Source organism: Quercus suber, unplaced genomic scaffold, assembly GCF_002906115.3.
Source record: "Quercus suber isolate HL8 unplaced genomic scaffold, Cork oak 2.0 scaffold_711, whole genome shotgun sequence".
Lineage (NCBI taxonomy): Eukaryota > Viridiplantae > Streptophyta > Magnoliopsida > Fagales > Fagaceae > Quercus > Quercus suber.
In genome coordinates this window covers 147,828-165,071 of record NW_027070152.1, presented here as the reverse complement: position 1 = coordinate 165,071, position 17,244 = coordinate 147,828, and the positions used below count along the sequence as shown (strand labels likewise).

Sequence of the window (17,244 nt, the reverse complement as noted above, 5' to 3'; positions counted from 1 at the left end):
AATATTAGATTTGCCATTTAAAAATATTATTTATTTTGACACAATATCAAAAAGGTTGAGTAATTTCAATTTATGATAATTACTTCATAATGATTTTAAATTAATACATTTTAAACAATTTATAGACCATTTCACAATTGAGGAATGAGGGTAAATTTCAGGGATGAAAATGGTAATTCAAAATTATTAATAAGTTCATGTTAATGGGTATATTTAGAACAATTGTTCAGAAACCATTAAACTAGTTAATTCGTTTTTTTTAATAAAAAATTTCTAAAAAATATTTTTTAAACTAATGCCCTTGGGACAATCTTTAACATTTCTTTTATCTCTTTTCTATATATTTTATACAATAAGAGAATTCAGAAAGTTAGTTATGACTTTAGAAAATGTCAAAAATACCCTTAATCTAATTAAATAATCCTTAATCTTAAAAAATAAAAAATAGGGTTAAAATTGTAATTCAACAAAATTCAAAAAAAAAAAACTATTAGAGAAACTCTTTTTTCTAAAAATTAGCGCACACTGCACCCACCAGTTTAGTCAATTTCAAATTCTAAATTTTATTTTCTTAAAATCCCTTCAACAATAAATAAACTGAAATTGAAAAATTACATTAAACTAAAAAAAAAAAAAAAAAGATTCATTATAGCATGTGCAAAATACATGTAATGAGGCTAGTTATTATTAGTAGTAGTATTAGATTATTTTAAAGTTTAAATGATAGTTTTTCAACCTTTTCTTTTGGCCAAAGAAATTTTTTTGTGTTTTATTTTTACTCACGTATTGATCATGTTCAAACGAATTCGCCTTGGCTCTCAAGTTATCAAACACCCGGTTTCCCAAGTCATGAAAGAAAACACCCCCAAATCACAGAAAATCGTAAATGGACGGTCCAAAACATCTCCAAATACCTTTAAACCCGGATCCAACGGCCCCTGTAAATCTTGCCGGAAATAATAAAATCTGAATAAATTAGGGCTCCCCATTTTTATTCCCCACATATAAATAGTCCCCCCCACCATTTCCACCTCCTCACAGCTAACACACAGTGTAGAAAGAAATAAAGAGAGAGCGATTCCCTTTTCCACTTCTTCGTTGTTTTTGTGCTTTTCGGATCTCCATTTTCGCTTAGCCATGGCCAAGGGTCCCGGTCTCTACTCTGAAATCGGCAAGAAAACCCGAGGTCTCTGTCTCTCTCTAAATTTCATGAATGTGTTAGGGTTTTTGTGGTTTTGATTGAGATTGTTTTGATTTTTATTTTGATTTTGGAATATTTTGGTTTGCTTTAGATCTTCTCTACAAGGATTACCAAACTGACCACAAGTTCACCATCACTACCTACTCTCCCACTGGAGTTGTAAGTTCCTCTCGTTCTCTCTCTAAGAAGATGGATAACTCTGCAATTAGGGCTATATGTGTGTGTGTGTGTGTGTGTGTGTGTTGATAAGTTAGGGTTTTATATATATAGATAAAAGATGTAAATGTTGTTGGTTTTGAATCCATATTGTGAAGATTTATAGCTGAATGTAAGGTTGGGTTCGGTTTTAGATTCAAATTCTATTTGTAGTTTGCGTTAGTAGAATGCTCAGTCCAAAGATCCATTCTTTATACTTTGTTTGTGTGTGAGGAATGGTTTTGTTCATGCTTTTTTCAGCTATATAGTTGTTCTGAAGAGTCCATGTGCATTGTAGGGATACAGTGAACTTTGTTTTTATTTTAGCTATACAGTTAGGGCTATGTTTGTGTGTGTATTGAGTGGTTAGGGTTAGATGATTTATATAAATATACATGCAAGAATATAGGTGTTGTCATTTTGGAATCTAATTTTTGAAGATTTATTGGCGAATGTAAGGTTAAACTTGTGATTTTAAAAAAAAAAAAATTCAAATTATATGTGTAGTTTGAATTATAGAATGCTCAGTGCAAAGATCTATTCTTTACACTGTTAGTGAGTGGGAAAAGTTTGTTCATGTTTTTGCAGTTATATAGTTGTTCTGATGAATCCAACTGCATTGTAGGGATATAGTGAACTTTATTTTTTTTTTATCTTAACTATATAATTGGGCTGTATTTGTGTGTGGTTTCTGTGTATTGATAGGTTATATTCAAATTAATATACATGCAGAGATATATGTTTTGTTGCTTTTGAATCCAGTCTTTGAAGATTTTATTGATGAATGTATGGTTTGGCTTGCAATTTTAGATTTATTACGTGTAGTTTGGATTAGTAGAATGCTCAGTCCAAAGATCTATGCTTTATAATGTGTTAGTTAGTGAGAAATGATTTTTTTTTTTTCATGTTTTTGGAGTTATGTAGTTGTTCTGTTGAATCCAAGTGCATTATAGGGGGTCAGTGAACTTTTTTTTTTTTTAAGTGGGTTTTTAAGCACGTAGCTGTATGATTTTCTTTGCCTTTACTCGCATATATTTAAGATGATTTTTGGGGCATTTGATAAATTAATAAACTTTATTAAAAAAAAAAAATCACTAACCAGTTTGCAGGATGTTAACTTAAACGGCATCAATGTTAAGAAAAAGTACAACAACCGATAAACTTGTCACAATTTAGAGCTAGAAAGGTCTGTTAAATCAGACATCCATTCAAACAAGGACTGTAAAATCATTTTCCTAAGATCTGTTGTACCCTCTCCAAATAGTCCACATAATGCACAGTGGTATTGCATACCAAATATCACCGTTAAGAGGTGTAGTAAACCTCTACTTCCAACATTCCAACAAATCAAACGATAATGTATTATTGAGGGAATGGTCCTCGTAATCTGGGTTATCATGATATTTTCATGTCCGTTTAGTTTGAGCATTCTGGCTTCAATATTATGAAGTTATTATGTTTCTAATGTTTCATGGAATTCATTATTGTAGGCTATCACTTCATCAGGAACAAAGAAAGGTGAATTGTTTCTGGCTGATGTTAACACCCAACTGAAGAACAAAAACATCACAACTGATGTCAAAGTGGACACAAACTCCAATGTAAGCTCTGCCTAATCTGGTTCAGTTGTATTTTCTCGAACCAATGGGGTGGTTATGATCGGTAACTTTAATGTCTTTATAATCTTGTGGATTATTACTCCCCCCTCTTCTATTTTACTGTATAATTGTTTCTAACATTCTGTATGGTTATCAGCTTCTCACAACTATTACAATTGATGAACCTGCTCCTGGGCTGAAGACAATCTTTAGCTTCAGAGTTCCTGATCAAAGGTCTGGCAAGGTAAGATATATAATGTCCATTTTTGTATGATGAAATAGTGTAGGCAAAAGTGGAGTTTGTATTAATTGAAACTGAAATTCTTGAGTCTTGGTATTTCTTAATAGTTGAAGAATATACTCAAACATGGATATTATTGGCAGTGATAATTGTTTGGTTCATTTATGATTTGTTGAACAGGTGGAACTCCAGTACTTACATGACTATGCAGCGATAAGCACCAGTGTTGGTTTGACTGCAAACCCTGTTGTTAACTTCTCAGGTGTTATAGGAACTAATCTTGTTGGACTTGGCACCGATCTCTCTTTTGACACAAAGACTGGGAATTTCACTAAAGTCAATACTGGATTGAGCTTCTCCAATGCAGACCTAATTGCTGCCTTGACCGTGTAAGTAATTTTTGGAATGGTGTGAAGTGTATGCATTTCTTTTTCTTTTTTGTTTTTAAACCTTTGATACATAATTTTGAATCTACGTCTCATTCTAAACATCAACTATTGTGATCATTACCATCATAATTATTATTAGTATCAAGGGCTCAATTGTCACAGGTTAATGTGGAAGAACTTACATGCTTGTAAGTTTTTACCCTTTTTTCGTGGGCTTTTGGAGAGGGTGGGTTCTTTTCAAATTTTTAGAGTACTTATTTTAAAAATGATCCTTGGTTGTCATGGTTATGTGGACACAACCTAAGGTAACATCTTAGATGATCCACTTTATTGGTGACATTTGTTGTATGTAAACTGACTGCTGTTGCTGCTTGTTCTGTCTAATATGATGAACCCCTTTAAAATGGTGCATTATTTGACATCTATTGATGATACAGGAATGACAAAGGTGATACCCTGAATGCATCCTATTACCACACAGTGAACCCTTTGACAAAGACAGCTGTTGGTGCTGAGGTATCCCATAGTTTTTCAACCAATGAGAATACCATCACTGTTGGCACCCAGCATGCGTTAGATCCATTGACCACAGTGAAGGCACGTGTTAACAACTTTGGCAAGGCTAGTGCTCTCATCCAGCATGAGTGGCGTCCTAAGTCATTGTTCACCATTTCTGGAGAGGTAGACACCAGAGCCATTGAGAAGAGTGCTAAGGTTGGACTGGCTTTGGCTCTCAAGCCATGAGTATCCTTCCCTTTATGTTGTGGAGCATTAAGGTAGGTATCAGGAGCTTAGTTTAGTTGTCTTTTTGGAAAAAGAGTGCTTATGATGGTGACATCGACTTTATATTTTGGTGGTTTGTAAAATAAATTTTAGATGGTTCACAAACCCATGTTACAACTTTATTGAGTTCCCACATTCTCGCCACGCTCTTGTTAGAACTTGGGATGAATAGCCCATGAAGAGGTGGACTTCTGAGATTTTGTTCCAATTCTTATGATTTTTTCTTGGCTATTTCCTTTTGTTCTTTACGGCATTTCTGGCTCTTATGGATGTCTTGGTAATTGAAGTTTGTTTCAATTTTCATGGGCTTCTTCTTATCTTGTCTATTTGGTCATTTCTCTGTATTAAAACGTGCAGTGGCTAGTCAATAGTTTCTTATTGATATACTATATGACTTTAGGAGAGAAGTATAATGTGGGATTTAGATTCCTAGTCAATAGTCATCCGTTCCTGCTGGAATTCTGAAAATCCTATTGTGCTCTCTCTATGCTAGCTAGATTTCAGATTTCAAGACTTGAAATCCTAATTTGGGTGGGGCTGTTGAGGTAGGGCAATAGACAATTAAAGAGGTTGTCATGAAATCTTAATACACCTTTTCCCACTGCTGCTCTAATGTTCTAGGTGCTATGGCCTGGCTCTTGTCTTGTAATTGGTTTTTCTGGTTCAATTTGGTTGAATATTTGGCATGATCCTAATTGTTTGGTTGAATCCCTTTGATTCAGGGCTGGGGTTGAATCCCTTTAGGCTGTGTTATATATGTTGCGACTTTGTGAACAATTTATGCATACGTTTTATTGATATTGTGGTTAGGATCCAAAAATCAAGTACAATGAGGACTAGTACCAATATTTTCAATAAGGTCTGATAGGGATTCTTAAGTATATTTTTAGTTGGTTTTCTGACATTTAGCTGTGGCTTATGCAGTTCAGTGAGTGAAGCCCCAATTAAGAGTACACCCTATGAATTCCTTTGATTATTTTATATAAATTACCTTGTCCTCTGTCTGTACTTGTATGAGCACATCCTTTACCAAGTCATTAACCCAGCTACTTAACGTCCTAAAGTGACCTCAAGCCCGGGGTTTTGATATGGTTTTTGAAATTGCAAGTAGCCCCCAGAGGATGTCATGAATGAGATATAAGGGTGACGATGGTTTCAATTCAAATTCTAGCCTTTTACTCTCCAATGATGCGGCATGTAACGGTTTAATACGAGTTCATTTAAGGGCAAACAACCAAACTCTAGATTGGAACTCCGAGGATCTGGAATACGCATCCCAACCTGGGTCCTGGGCTGAGCAGAATAAAAACTGCTGAGCTTATTTATTGATTGCCGTTCAATATTTCTCTGTAAGGTAGGACCATTTTAGGTGCGATTTTGGTTGTTTTTCCTCAGAAAACTGGGAATTTTGGATGGGTTGGGATTAACTACCCCAACCTGCTGAAAGGTTCTCTTCCTCTATAACTATTGGTGCATTTCCTTGTTGCAGAGAAACGAATCAGTTGCATCATTTCGCCCTATCCTTCACCCTGCAACTTCTTGTTTTAGAAGTAAAAAATCAGTCTTCAGTAATCAAGAATGCTGCTGGCTACTTCTAAAATCGCTCCACCATGTATATTTCTTATCATAATCAGTTAATATACAGATAACGGAATAACATAGAACTTTTAATTACAAGCTTAAACTTGTGAAATTTCAAATTTGCATTACCAACAAAGCAAACTCCTGAATAATGCTTTAAAAGTTTAAACACAACCAACTACAGACTAGAAAGCGGTGAAGAGAGCACACTTACACGCACAATATCTGCTTCAGATACCTGAGGAAAACCTCCATGAAACTTTTATGATTGTTGGTGAGAGGCCTGAAGCAGCCCATCTCGAATCTGTGTGGCAACATCATGCACGGTACCTGGTCCATGTGGGATGAACACTGCTGAGGATTTAGAGGAAGCACCAATTTCCTTCATGGTGTCGAAGTACTGTGTGATAAGGACCATGTCCAACACATCCTTAGCAGTAGTCCCTGGCACATTGACTGAGAAGCCGATGACACTCTCTCTAAGACCATCCACAATTGCCTGGCGTTGCCGGGCAATTCCCACTCCTGAGAGATACTTGGATTCAGCCTCACCCTCAGCTCGCTTAATCTGTATAATTTTCTCTGCTTCTGCTTTCTCGTTAGTTGCTAACCTCATCCTTGCAGCTGCAAATAGGAGGTGATTCATAAGGACCTTGGCATTGTACGTTGAGACCTTAAACAAAACAAATTATTGAAGCATAGAAACATAAAGTTTATATAGAATCATGGATAGGTTAACGAATAGTGAATGATGAGATATGTGGTGAGGATCTTGTTTGCAGTTAGATGTTTTTTTAAATAAAAAAATTGCAGCCACAACCACTAGTCCAGTGATGCATATTTTGAGTACATACTGCTTACGAGCAATCACTCACCAGTCACAATGACACACTCATCATGCACATTTTTGTATGGATAGAAAAATCTTAAACTCATGAGCATTTTTACAATTAGATTATTCAATGAAATCATCTAAAGCACTAGCGTAAGGAATTTTTAGAGTGGAAGGCTTTAGCCTTCCTATAGTATTGAAAATGGAAAATGTTATGGATATATTACCAGCATTAATTTCATTCATGGATCGCTTCACGTGCTCATCCGGTTCTATATCAACAATGAGCGTCTGAACTATCTCATATCCGTAAGCAGACATAGCCTGTGGATCATTTCAAAGTAATTTGTTAGTCAAGTGTACATGGACTACAAGAGATTGTGCGACTGCTTCTTGTCTTGGCTTCTGACCTTTTCAAGCTCATCCTCAACAGCTTTCGCAATGCCATTTTTTTGCTCAAAGACATCATCTAACTCTAGCTTTGGAACTGCACCTCTGATCACTGATAATTGGGAGAAAAGAGGTCAAGTCCCTGAAGAACTTGATGCACTGGTGGACAGCAAAATATGATAGGATTATATGATTAGTTTAGGACATTTTGGGATCATACCATCAAATACATAGGCTTGGATTTGGGTTCTAGGATTGCTGAGTTTGTAGAAAGCATCATACGCCTTATTAGCCAGAACACGGTATTGAACAGATGCAACAACATTAACAAATACATTGTCCTGCAAAAAAAAAAAAAAAAAGAGTTTATTGATCATATATATTATCCAGTTAGATTAGATGTAAATATTATCCTTACTATTATTTAAGACACCGCTTATGAAGACATTATCCATTGAAGCAATTCCTAACTTGGTACTGATATGATCATTCATTCTTTTACTTCAACACAACTTTCTCTAAAGAGTATGATTTCCTCTCTTTTTTTAAACGAGAAATGTCTTCTCTTGACTATTGACTTGGTTGGAAAGTGATATATGTTTATCGAAAATATTAATGTCTGCATCATTCAATGAGCTCAGCCATAAACTTATGGTTTATGGTCAAGTGAAACATTAACCATGATTTTTTAAGGTCACTGACATTAGTTTTCAGAAGATTGTATTCGATTTGTTCATAGATTGATGTTTCTTGCAGGACCTTCTTAGTTGGGCCAAGAAATAGCTTTGAAACTCCTTTAACCACCAACTAGTTAGACAAATAGAAGATTGCTTCAACCTTAGGCAGAAAAATTGATCAGGTTGGCCTCATATCTCAACAGTGTTGCATTCAAGAGTCTCAAATTACAAATAAGTTAAATGGTTCAAGTCAGATCCCCAGAGACAAGGCAAATTACTTAGATGGGACCTCAACACTTTGAAATGAAAAACTACCTATGTTACCATGCAAATCACAAAGTGAGAATGATTCAGATGATAATTGTAGGACTTTAAAGTTGTTCCCCTCCTTTCATTAATGGTATATCCCATTACCATGTACTGGCAAAACAGGGCATAAGCAATATATTATTTTGGACCGAGAGGTAAAGAAATTTCTTTAGAAAAAAATTGTGTACAATTATGAAACAAACCTTTGTCTTTGTCTCACAGCGAACATCCAACTGCTGCAACCGAAGTGAGACAAGGCCAGCAAGCTTACTTCCAGTAACCCAAGGTACACAATGGCATCCTGGCTCAAGTATATCATCATACTTTCCAAATCTCTCCCTTACAGCAACAGTGGATTGGTTGATTTTCACACAACAAAATAGGTTACCCATATCTTACTTTTAATGCTCGTCACTGAAATAGGAAAAAAGAAGCAAAAAGGGAAACAATTTCCCATGTGACTTCCAGTAAAAGGAACTAGGAAATTGAAAGGAATTCATCTATCTTAATATCTGAACTATATTGAAATATTGTTTGGTTTACATCCTTAGTTGTCTCAAGTAGATTGATCCTTGGAGTCATTTATGACATTGCTTTTTCTGCCATCTAAATGACACTAAGAGATAGCTTGATATTGGTTCGGTTATCACCAACTTATGTGAAATTGGCACACATGTAATTTAAAGAACTACTCTAAGCTATATTATAGCTCAGCATAGTCAATCCCTAAGTTAGTGTGGAAGTATCCCATATTCCCATTTATTAGACAGTAGCCCAAACAAAGAAGGTTGATCTCAATGTGAAGATTGTAATTTCAAAAGACTAATTTAAGCATAATCAACAATTTGTAGAAACTTATAAAAGAGATTGAACTTGAAAAGTATACAACCTCATTAATCCCTGGGTCAGAGTAGGCCTCCCGTCCCACATACACCAAGTAATTATAGGGAAGAATCCCTTGATGGTGGCCCCAAGATGTTGACTAGATTTGAACTCAGAACCTCATAGATTGCATGAGGCCTAAAAACTACTAAACCAACCCTTTGGTGTTATACTCTGTCCAGCTTTTAGAAGAACTCAATAGTCCCTCATTCGACGGACGAAGTTGATATAAATTAGACTGGATAATCATGCAATAGTTTCTTCCATTAATATTCAGCACTAAAGCATATTTCAAGAACATAGTTATGTTATAATACTGATAAGGCCATTGAATCAATAAAGTCAACTGCCTGAAACAATAATACTGAAGCATCTTTTCATAAAATATATATGTAGGATTTTATACCACTGAAAATCCTATAAAATTTAGGTGATGTTTCTAATCCAACACATTTTGATTTTATGAAACACAGGATACCAATAATAAAAAAAATACAGATTATAGAAGATAATAAAGAACCCAGATGCAAAACACAAAGATGATTACAAGTTAGTTATATATGGCTTTAAATTCAATTTATTTTCTTTCTGACACTTTATTCCTTCTCAGAATTATATATCAGACAATTGAAAAATCAATAACCATGTAGGATATTTAAGTTTAAAAAACCGAAGTGTATGAACTAATTTTTCCACAGTTAGTGTTTAGAACAAGAATCTTATTCAAGTGACACAGGCACACCCACAAACACAGAGAGAGAGAGAGAGAGAGACATACCAAAAAGTTGCAAAGGTAGGTAGAGAGAGAGAGAGTGAGTTCAGAGGGATTACTACTACTGAGTATGAGGATATTTATAGAGAGAGAACCAAAAAGATTACTCCGTGATACAATAAACAAAGCTGTCAACTTCCCAGGGTAGTTTACAAGGAATTTTGGTTAGTTTGGTGTTTTACAGTTTGGTTCGAAGTTCCAATTCCAACCAATGAGAGAGTCAGTGACAAGTCGACAACATCAATCAACACACCGACCCGTTTCTATAGTGGGTTCGGATCAACCCACCAGGTCAAAGAAATTTTAAGAACGGGCAAACCTTGAATACAATATTTTAGATGGGGTATCATTCTCAATTAAACTCTCAAACATTTTTCTGCATTGGTAAATCCAATATAAAAGATATTCTCTCTCGTAACCACAATTAAATTCAACCATGTCATATGTAAATTGATGTTATACCCTTATTACTTCTAACTACAATTAAATTCAACCATGTAATATATAAATCGATTTTATATCCTTGTTGAATTATCTCTTTTTTTCTCTTGTAAAGAAAATATTCAATCATTGAACTATGTCATAATTTTCACTTTGGTAATGATTGTGTTTTTATTATCAAGCCAAGACATCAATTGATTTTGATGCGGGTTCAAACTTAGATCCCTAATTTAACTATAAATAATTATATCAAGTGAGCTAATTAGAACTATAATATAAAGGGAAAATTATACTTTACTACTTTAAACTATACTTCATATTACACTTTGCACCTTAAACTTTTCGAATACTCGTTTTGCACCTTAAATTATGACTCATGTTACACTTTGCACTTTGCTATTAAGTTTACTGTTAACTTAAATGAAAATTCAAAATTTAGAGTGTAAAGTGTAATAAAGAGCATAGTTTAGAGTGGTAAAGTATAATTTATCTTTTGTTTTTAACAAACTTAACATCGGAGTGTAAAGTATAACATGAGGTATAGTTAAAATGGTAAAGTGTAATTTCTCCTGATATAAAATTACTTTTAGTGCTAGTGAAATTCTGAACATATTGATTAATTAATAGGCTAAAAGGGAAAATTAAAGGGAAAAAAAAAAAATCATGGACTTTTGAAGGGTTAGAATGTAGGTACAAGAAATGAGAAGTTCTCTTGCGGAACCCGCATTTTAGTGAGACAAATGCTTCATATGTCAGATGCATTTGAAAATATCTCCTAAGAAAGGTAATCTAAACCCATCCTATCCTTTCTCAAAAAATAAAAATAAGTAAACCCATCCTATCTTCTTTGACTTTGACCTCATTGTAGCCAACACATCTCACACCTCATATTTGTATCATATTCATTTTGGTGGAAATTATCAAGCGGTGTGATTACTCTCTAAGATATGGTAAATTCCAATTAATAAAATATCTTTGAATAGGAATTTGGTTCAACCCCCTTATACGAAAAAAATAAACTTATTAATGTCTTTTTGGGTTTTTTTTTTTTTCTTTTTCGGAAATAAAACCTATTAATATTTTCTCTTAATCATTAAGAGATTATTACTAGTATATACTATACATTTATATCATAAATGCATTATAATTTGATTTTATAACGTATGTTTTCTGTTAATTATTTTTATCATTGGATTAAAACATTAATTAATTTTGGCATGTATTATATTCCAAATTTTATTGTTTAAGGATAAAAATTTCATTAGTTGAGATTGGAGTGGGAACCCGCTCAGCCATTCTAGTTGTATTAAAAATAAATATATGCTTAAAAAAAATTAAACTTCAAGCCTGAGTGCTTGACTTCCTACTTTCCAATTGTTTTTTGTCCAAAAATCAATATGATCATTTTAGAATTAGGATAAGCATATGCTGATTGTACCTATAGTTGTCAACAGGGTTATAGAAGGTAGGTAGGATTATCAAACCCAAAAAAGGGTCATATGGGGTAGGGTTTCTTTATGCTACATTGAGTAACAAACAAGTTATGAACAGAATAAATAACAAAATTAATGAATAAACATTAGAAATAAGATAAAGATAGAGCACATTGTTTTTAGACTCCCGATTAATCTCAAACACATAATGACATTAAATTTACTCATTCTTAAAAAATATAATTTTTTTATAGGTTAAAAAAGATCAAATTGATGGGTTCCATTTAGCTTAACTTGTAAAGTCTCTAATAGTTATATAAGAAATATGGGGTTCAATTCACTCTTACACCAAAAACTGATTGGTGTTTTAGTCTGATGATAAAAAGCTATCATCATGAGTAGATGCAATATGTTGAAACTCTCTCTCAAAAAAAAAAAGGATAAAATTGATTGTGTTTTATTGATTAATATAATCTTGTATATAAATTTAATTAAAGAAGTTAATATATTGTACTTAAATAATTCTACCTTAGTTTCGTTCTTATTATGATGTTGTTTCCTTTTTTTTATTTTTTTTATTTTATTATTATTATTATTATTATTATTATTATTATTATTATTTTGGTTTCTTCTCTTTGAATCATCTACTTGTTATATGCAAAATTAATGATTAAAATTATACAATCTTACTATATGTATCAAATTTTCAACGGATAAATTCGTATCCTTACTCAAATGACACCTCACTTGGGCCTACCGCAAGTGAATTTTTCAGTAAAAAATAATGTGACTCTAAACTTATATAAAACTATATACAAAGAAATCAATATAATTGGCAATGGCAGTGAATGTTCTTTTAGGTTAAATGGTATTGGATTTTACACATAGGTATAACCAATGCTTTGTTTGGATAGGAAATTTTAAGATGAAATTTAAATTAAAGTTGTAATTTAAAAATTCATAATGTTACTTATTCTTCTTTGGAACTTTGGATTAATAAGAGTAGATGCTAGGAAATTTCAAGCATCACTACACATTTATTTTTATGTCCAAAAAAGTCAATAGTATCTTTTTTCCAGATGTTATACCTCTAGTTATCAACGGTCTTTGTCTTTATTTATTTTATTTTATTTAGAATAAGTTAGGACCAAAAATAAAAATTAAAAAAAGAATAGACAATAACATGGTAAAGACCGAGCACATTCTATGTTTATCGTATCATGATGTGCCTTGTTTTTAACTCAATATTAGCGGATATGTTTATTATTATATAGGAAAAAATCAATTACAAAATTATAATTTGCTAATGATAATGACAAAATAAACAAATAGTCAAACAATGAACAACCTTCTCGGTTTAAACAATACGATACTGAAAATTACAAAACAGCTATAACTAAAGATTTTTTTCTTTTTTTTGGTTGCTGTTTTTAATTGCAATTACATCAGTCGGAGAAGTCTAAAGTCATCAATTAAAGAATCAAAAATCAAATCCATTCAGATATATTGGAAAAAAGAATTATGGAATGAACTGTATCCATCATAATAATTCAGATTTCTTCTCTTTTAATGACATGTAATATGACTAATTCTCAAATATAATCCTACCTAATGAGAATAATACACGAACTATAAAGATTTGCGTGAGACTAATGTTAATAACTAGTGAGCCACTTGAAAATGTAATAGAATTTTACCTAAAATAATGTAATTATGTTAATAAGAATGACTTACTTGAGAAAGCACAATAATTTTACAACGTGAAATGCATTTTTACATTATACATATATTAAGCATAAACAAAGTTTATATCCAATACATTCCGTAGATACTAAAATCAATTTTCTTTATGTATGGAAGTACAAACAGGAACTTCTCTTTCTCCTCACCAATTTGCTTCTATTTACTTAATTTCGTGATAAGAAAAAATACACCGTTGTGCTTGATTGGAAATTTCTCTTCTTTCTCTTTTAAAGGTTCGCTAACTTAAGTATAATTCTCTAATGGTTGTATAAGAAATTTGGGATTTAATCTCCGCATACGCTAAAAACTAATTGGTGTCTTGATTTGATGATAAAAAATTATAATCTAATGATAAAAAGCTTTCATCATAAGTAGATATCATAGGTTGAAACTCTAAAAAAAAAAAAAAACCTTCATTGTAATTCCAAGGTGCACCACTAGCCTTTTTCGCTCTCCATGTTAATGTGAGTAGTGTGCTTGAATTCCCCAACCTAAGTCTAAAAGCCAAGCCAATCAAAGCTTAACGTGTAGCAATGCCACAAATACAACCTTGACAAACAATATAATATTTCATAATTTTCTTTTTTATTATTTACAAAGGTGATAAGTTGTGATTGGTTGGAACACAGGCCTATTTATATTGTCATTTTCACTTCACTTATTCTAATTTGTCAACTTGGTAGGGTGTGAGAACGTATATAAAATAAGTTGTGTACTAATATTTATTTTTAAAAAAAAGTGTTATTCTATAAAAGAGCCCAAATCTAGAAAGGCTATTAGTGTTATTGAAAGATGATCCTTCGGATGGTTCAAGGTGACAAAGCTTATTTTGAGTACTAAGTAAGTGAGTAATGTGTAATAAAAATTGTATTAGTAATAATTTCATGTAAAAATGATACTACTCCAATCACAAATTACTACATTAACAAATTTATATTATCAAAAAAATCTTAATATGTTGCATAAAACATTATGAAATTTTTTTTTCTCTTATATCACTTTATTTTATTTTATTTTATTTTTATGTGACTGTTTGGATGGATCATGCATATGTCACTTGCAAATGTAGATGGAAGTGAAGCTCCAAAAACTTCTTTTTCACTATTATTTGTCTTTCAAAATATCTTCTTGCCTCTAATTTCCAGTGGCGTGAGGTTCACTCACAAATAGTCTTTATAAACTAATAAAAGAGGTCAGTCTCATAAGAAAATATACTCGTACACAAACACAACAAAACCCATGCCAAAATATCGGTTCCAATGTCAAGAAAGAATGTCTCCAACCACACATCCACCACTTTGAGATGTGTAGTCAATATGCCTCCAAACAAGTCTATAAGGGAAACATAAGATGTGGAAATGTACACAAAATAAGTTGTGTACTAATATATATATATATATATATATATATACACATATATATTTAAAGTGTTATTCTTTGTGCATTAGAATTGTGCCATATGCCATATGTTGTCATATTTTACCATTAAAGTACAAAAAAGGTCATTACCCGATCTTCTAACTCTAAAAAAATTTGCAATTGTGGTATAATACCATCATAAATTTATGACCGTTCTGTAGCAACGTTCTAATACCGAATAATATTTTTTTATTCCACCTACGAATATCTGCCTCTTTCTCTCTCTTCATTGTCTCATCTTCTCTCTCTCTCTTTCTCTTGATAGAACATGGCTTCTCGGTCTCACATCTCTCTCACGGTGGTCGTTTTTTCATAGCGTGGCTAATGGGTCCAACATGGGTCTGGTGGTTTCGGCGTCATAGGTTTGGTGTGGGTCATTTTTTGCTTTGCTTTTAATGGGTTTTTGTTTCGGGATGTTCTAGGTTGTTGATAGTTGATCAATGGTTGATGGGTTTGGTTATGGGTTGTTCGTGGATTTAGTTGAGTTTTAGGTTTAATGGGTTTTTGGATCGGTGGTTATGGGTTGTTGATGGGTGGGTTGCCATGAGTTTGAGTTTGAATGAGCAGTGGATTTTGCTAGGTTGAGTTTGCTGAGTTGTGGTTGATCGTTGGGTTATTGTGGGTCATGTTGGGTTGTGTTTGGTTGTGGTGGGTTGTGGTGGGTCATGGTGAGGTTATCAAGTGCATGCTTTCTGTTCTTGGTTTCTCATTTTTTTCTTTCTTGGACAAGAAAACCAAAGGTTATCTCTTTGTGGTGCTTTCAATGGTGGGTGGTGTGACTGGGAAGCTCAACAGCAGTGGTGGAGGGTGGTTGAGAGAGAGTAAAAGAAACAAAGATTAAAGAGAGAATTGAGATATATATATATATATATTTGTTTATATTATTTTAATGTGTTGTATGGAAAAATAAAAGTTGGGATGTTAGGCGTATTATAAAATGGTATGGTATAATAAATAAAATAACTTTTAAGATTGTAAAATAGAATAGTTTGAAGAGAGCAAATGTAAATGCTCTAGAACCGAAATCTAGAAATCTTGTAAATATTTTGGAACAAAGAGGTTGCATTCTTTTGTCATGAAAAATAATTTTAATGAAAAAGGGAAAAAGGAATTGATAGTGGATTCTTTGGATGGATCCAAGGTGACAGAGCTTAGTGTGAGTAGTGTGTAATAAAAATTGTGTTGGTAATAATTCCATGTAAAAATGATATTAGTCCAATCACAAATTACTATCTAAACAAATTTATATTATCAAAAAACGTTAATAAGTTATATAAAACAATAAAATAACTTTTAAGATTGTAAAATATAATAGTTTGAAGAAAGTAGATGTAAATGCTCTAGAACTGAAATCTAGAAATCTTGTAAATATTTTGGAACAAAGAGGTTGCATTCTTTTGTCATGAAAAATAATTTTAATGAAAAAGGGAAAAAGGAATTGATAGTGGATTCTTTGGATGGATCCAAGGTGACAGAGCTTAGTGTGAGTAATGTGTAATAAAAATTGTGTTGGTAATAATTCCATGTAAAAATGATATTAGTCCAATCACAAATTACTATTGTAGGGTTAGGATTTGTGGCCCAAGCCCAAAACAATGAATTTATAGAGTATGGGTGAAAGAGTTAGGTTAAGTATGGGATCAACAACAACGAATCACAACCTTCAAGCACAAGCCAACATGAATTTATACGTAAAGAATGGATATCCGAAGAGCTATATTATTGATTATCTGATGAACACAGATCTTAAGGTTACAGTCAAGTTCTTCCTCTCTCCCCGTTTTTTCCTCCCCTTTACGTTAGGAGCTTCTTCCCTTTATATAGCCTTCCTTCTCCTTATCTCCATCGTCCACTTGTACCTCATCCATGAACCTATTTGAGTATATGTCATGTCAAGCATCTCCTTTTGCTCTATGTGAGTGGAGGTAGGTGAGGATACACTGTTCAGGGGTCTTCTCCACATAAATGCGGCCAGAAAAGTTGCTGCAGGGCATTAAATACGGTGGTAGCAGCTTTCCCTTTAGATATTTCTTCATCCTTATCGTCTCCCAATGTACTCAGAGCTTATCTTGATCAGGAGGAGTCCTCAGAAGATCATCTTGACCTTTTATACGTTCAATTGATCTGTACTATTCGCAGCAGAGGAATATAACCTCTTCGGACAGAAGATGACCTCTTCGAACTGTAATCACTCTTCCTTCTGAGGGTCCCACTTCCAGATGGGCCTTGCCCTTACCATCTCCTTCTTCTCGGTCGCACAGTAACTCTCATATGAGCTCTCGACCCACTACGTTAGATTGGGCCCTTTTCCCCCCACAATAGCCCCTCAAAATTTTAATTTTTCCCTCGCATCCGAGG

The 17,244-nt window shown here is 33.2% G+C and overlaps 2 protein-coding genes across 2 annotated transcripts; one reads left to right on the top strand and one right to left on the bottom strand.

The window, feature by feature from the left end:
* Positions 1–891: 891 nt before the first annotated feature.
* Positions 892–4,638, top strand: LOC112023365 (mitochondrial outer membrane protein porin of 34 kDa). The gene is made up of 6 exons (XM_024055975.2): positions 892–1,186; positions 1,293–1,360; positions 2,887–2,997; positions 3,152–3,238; positions 3,416–3,624; positions 4,062–4,638. Exons 1-6 carry the CDS (start codon positions 1,138–1,140, stop codon positions 4,366–4,368), a joined length of 831 nt encoding a protein of 276 aa, XP_023911743.1. The 5' UTR covers positions 892–1,137; the 3' UTR covers positions 4,369–4,638.
* Positions 4,639–5,996: 1,358 nt separating this feature from the next.
* Positions 5,997–10,000, bottom strand: LOC112023369 (hypersensitive-induced response protein 1). Its single transcript, XM_024055980.2, has 6 exons — positions 9,857–10,000; positions 8,400–8,610; positions 7,431–7,551; positions 7,231–7,322; positions 7,048–7,144; positions 5,997–6,612 (listed from the first exon to the last, which is right to left on the bottom strand). Exons 2-6 carry the CDS (start codon positions 8,586–8,588, stop codon positions 6,251–6,253), a joined length of 861 nt encoding a protein of 286 aa, XP_023911748.1. The 5' UTR covers positions 8,589–8,610; positions 9,857–10,000; the 3' UTR covers positions 5,997–6,250.
* Between the last annotated feature and the right edge of the window lie 7,244 nt (positions 10,001–17,244).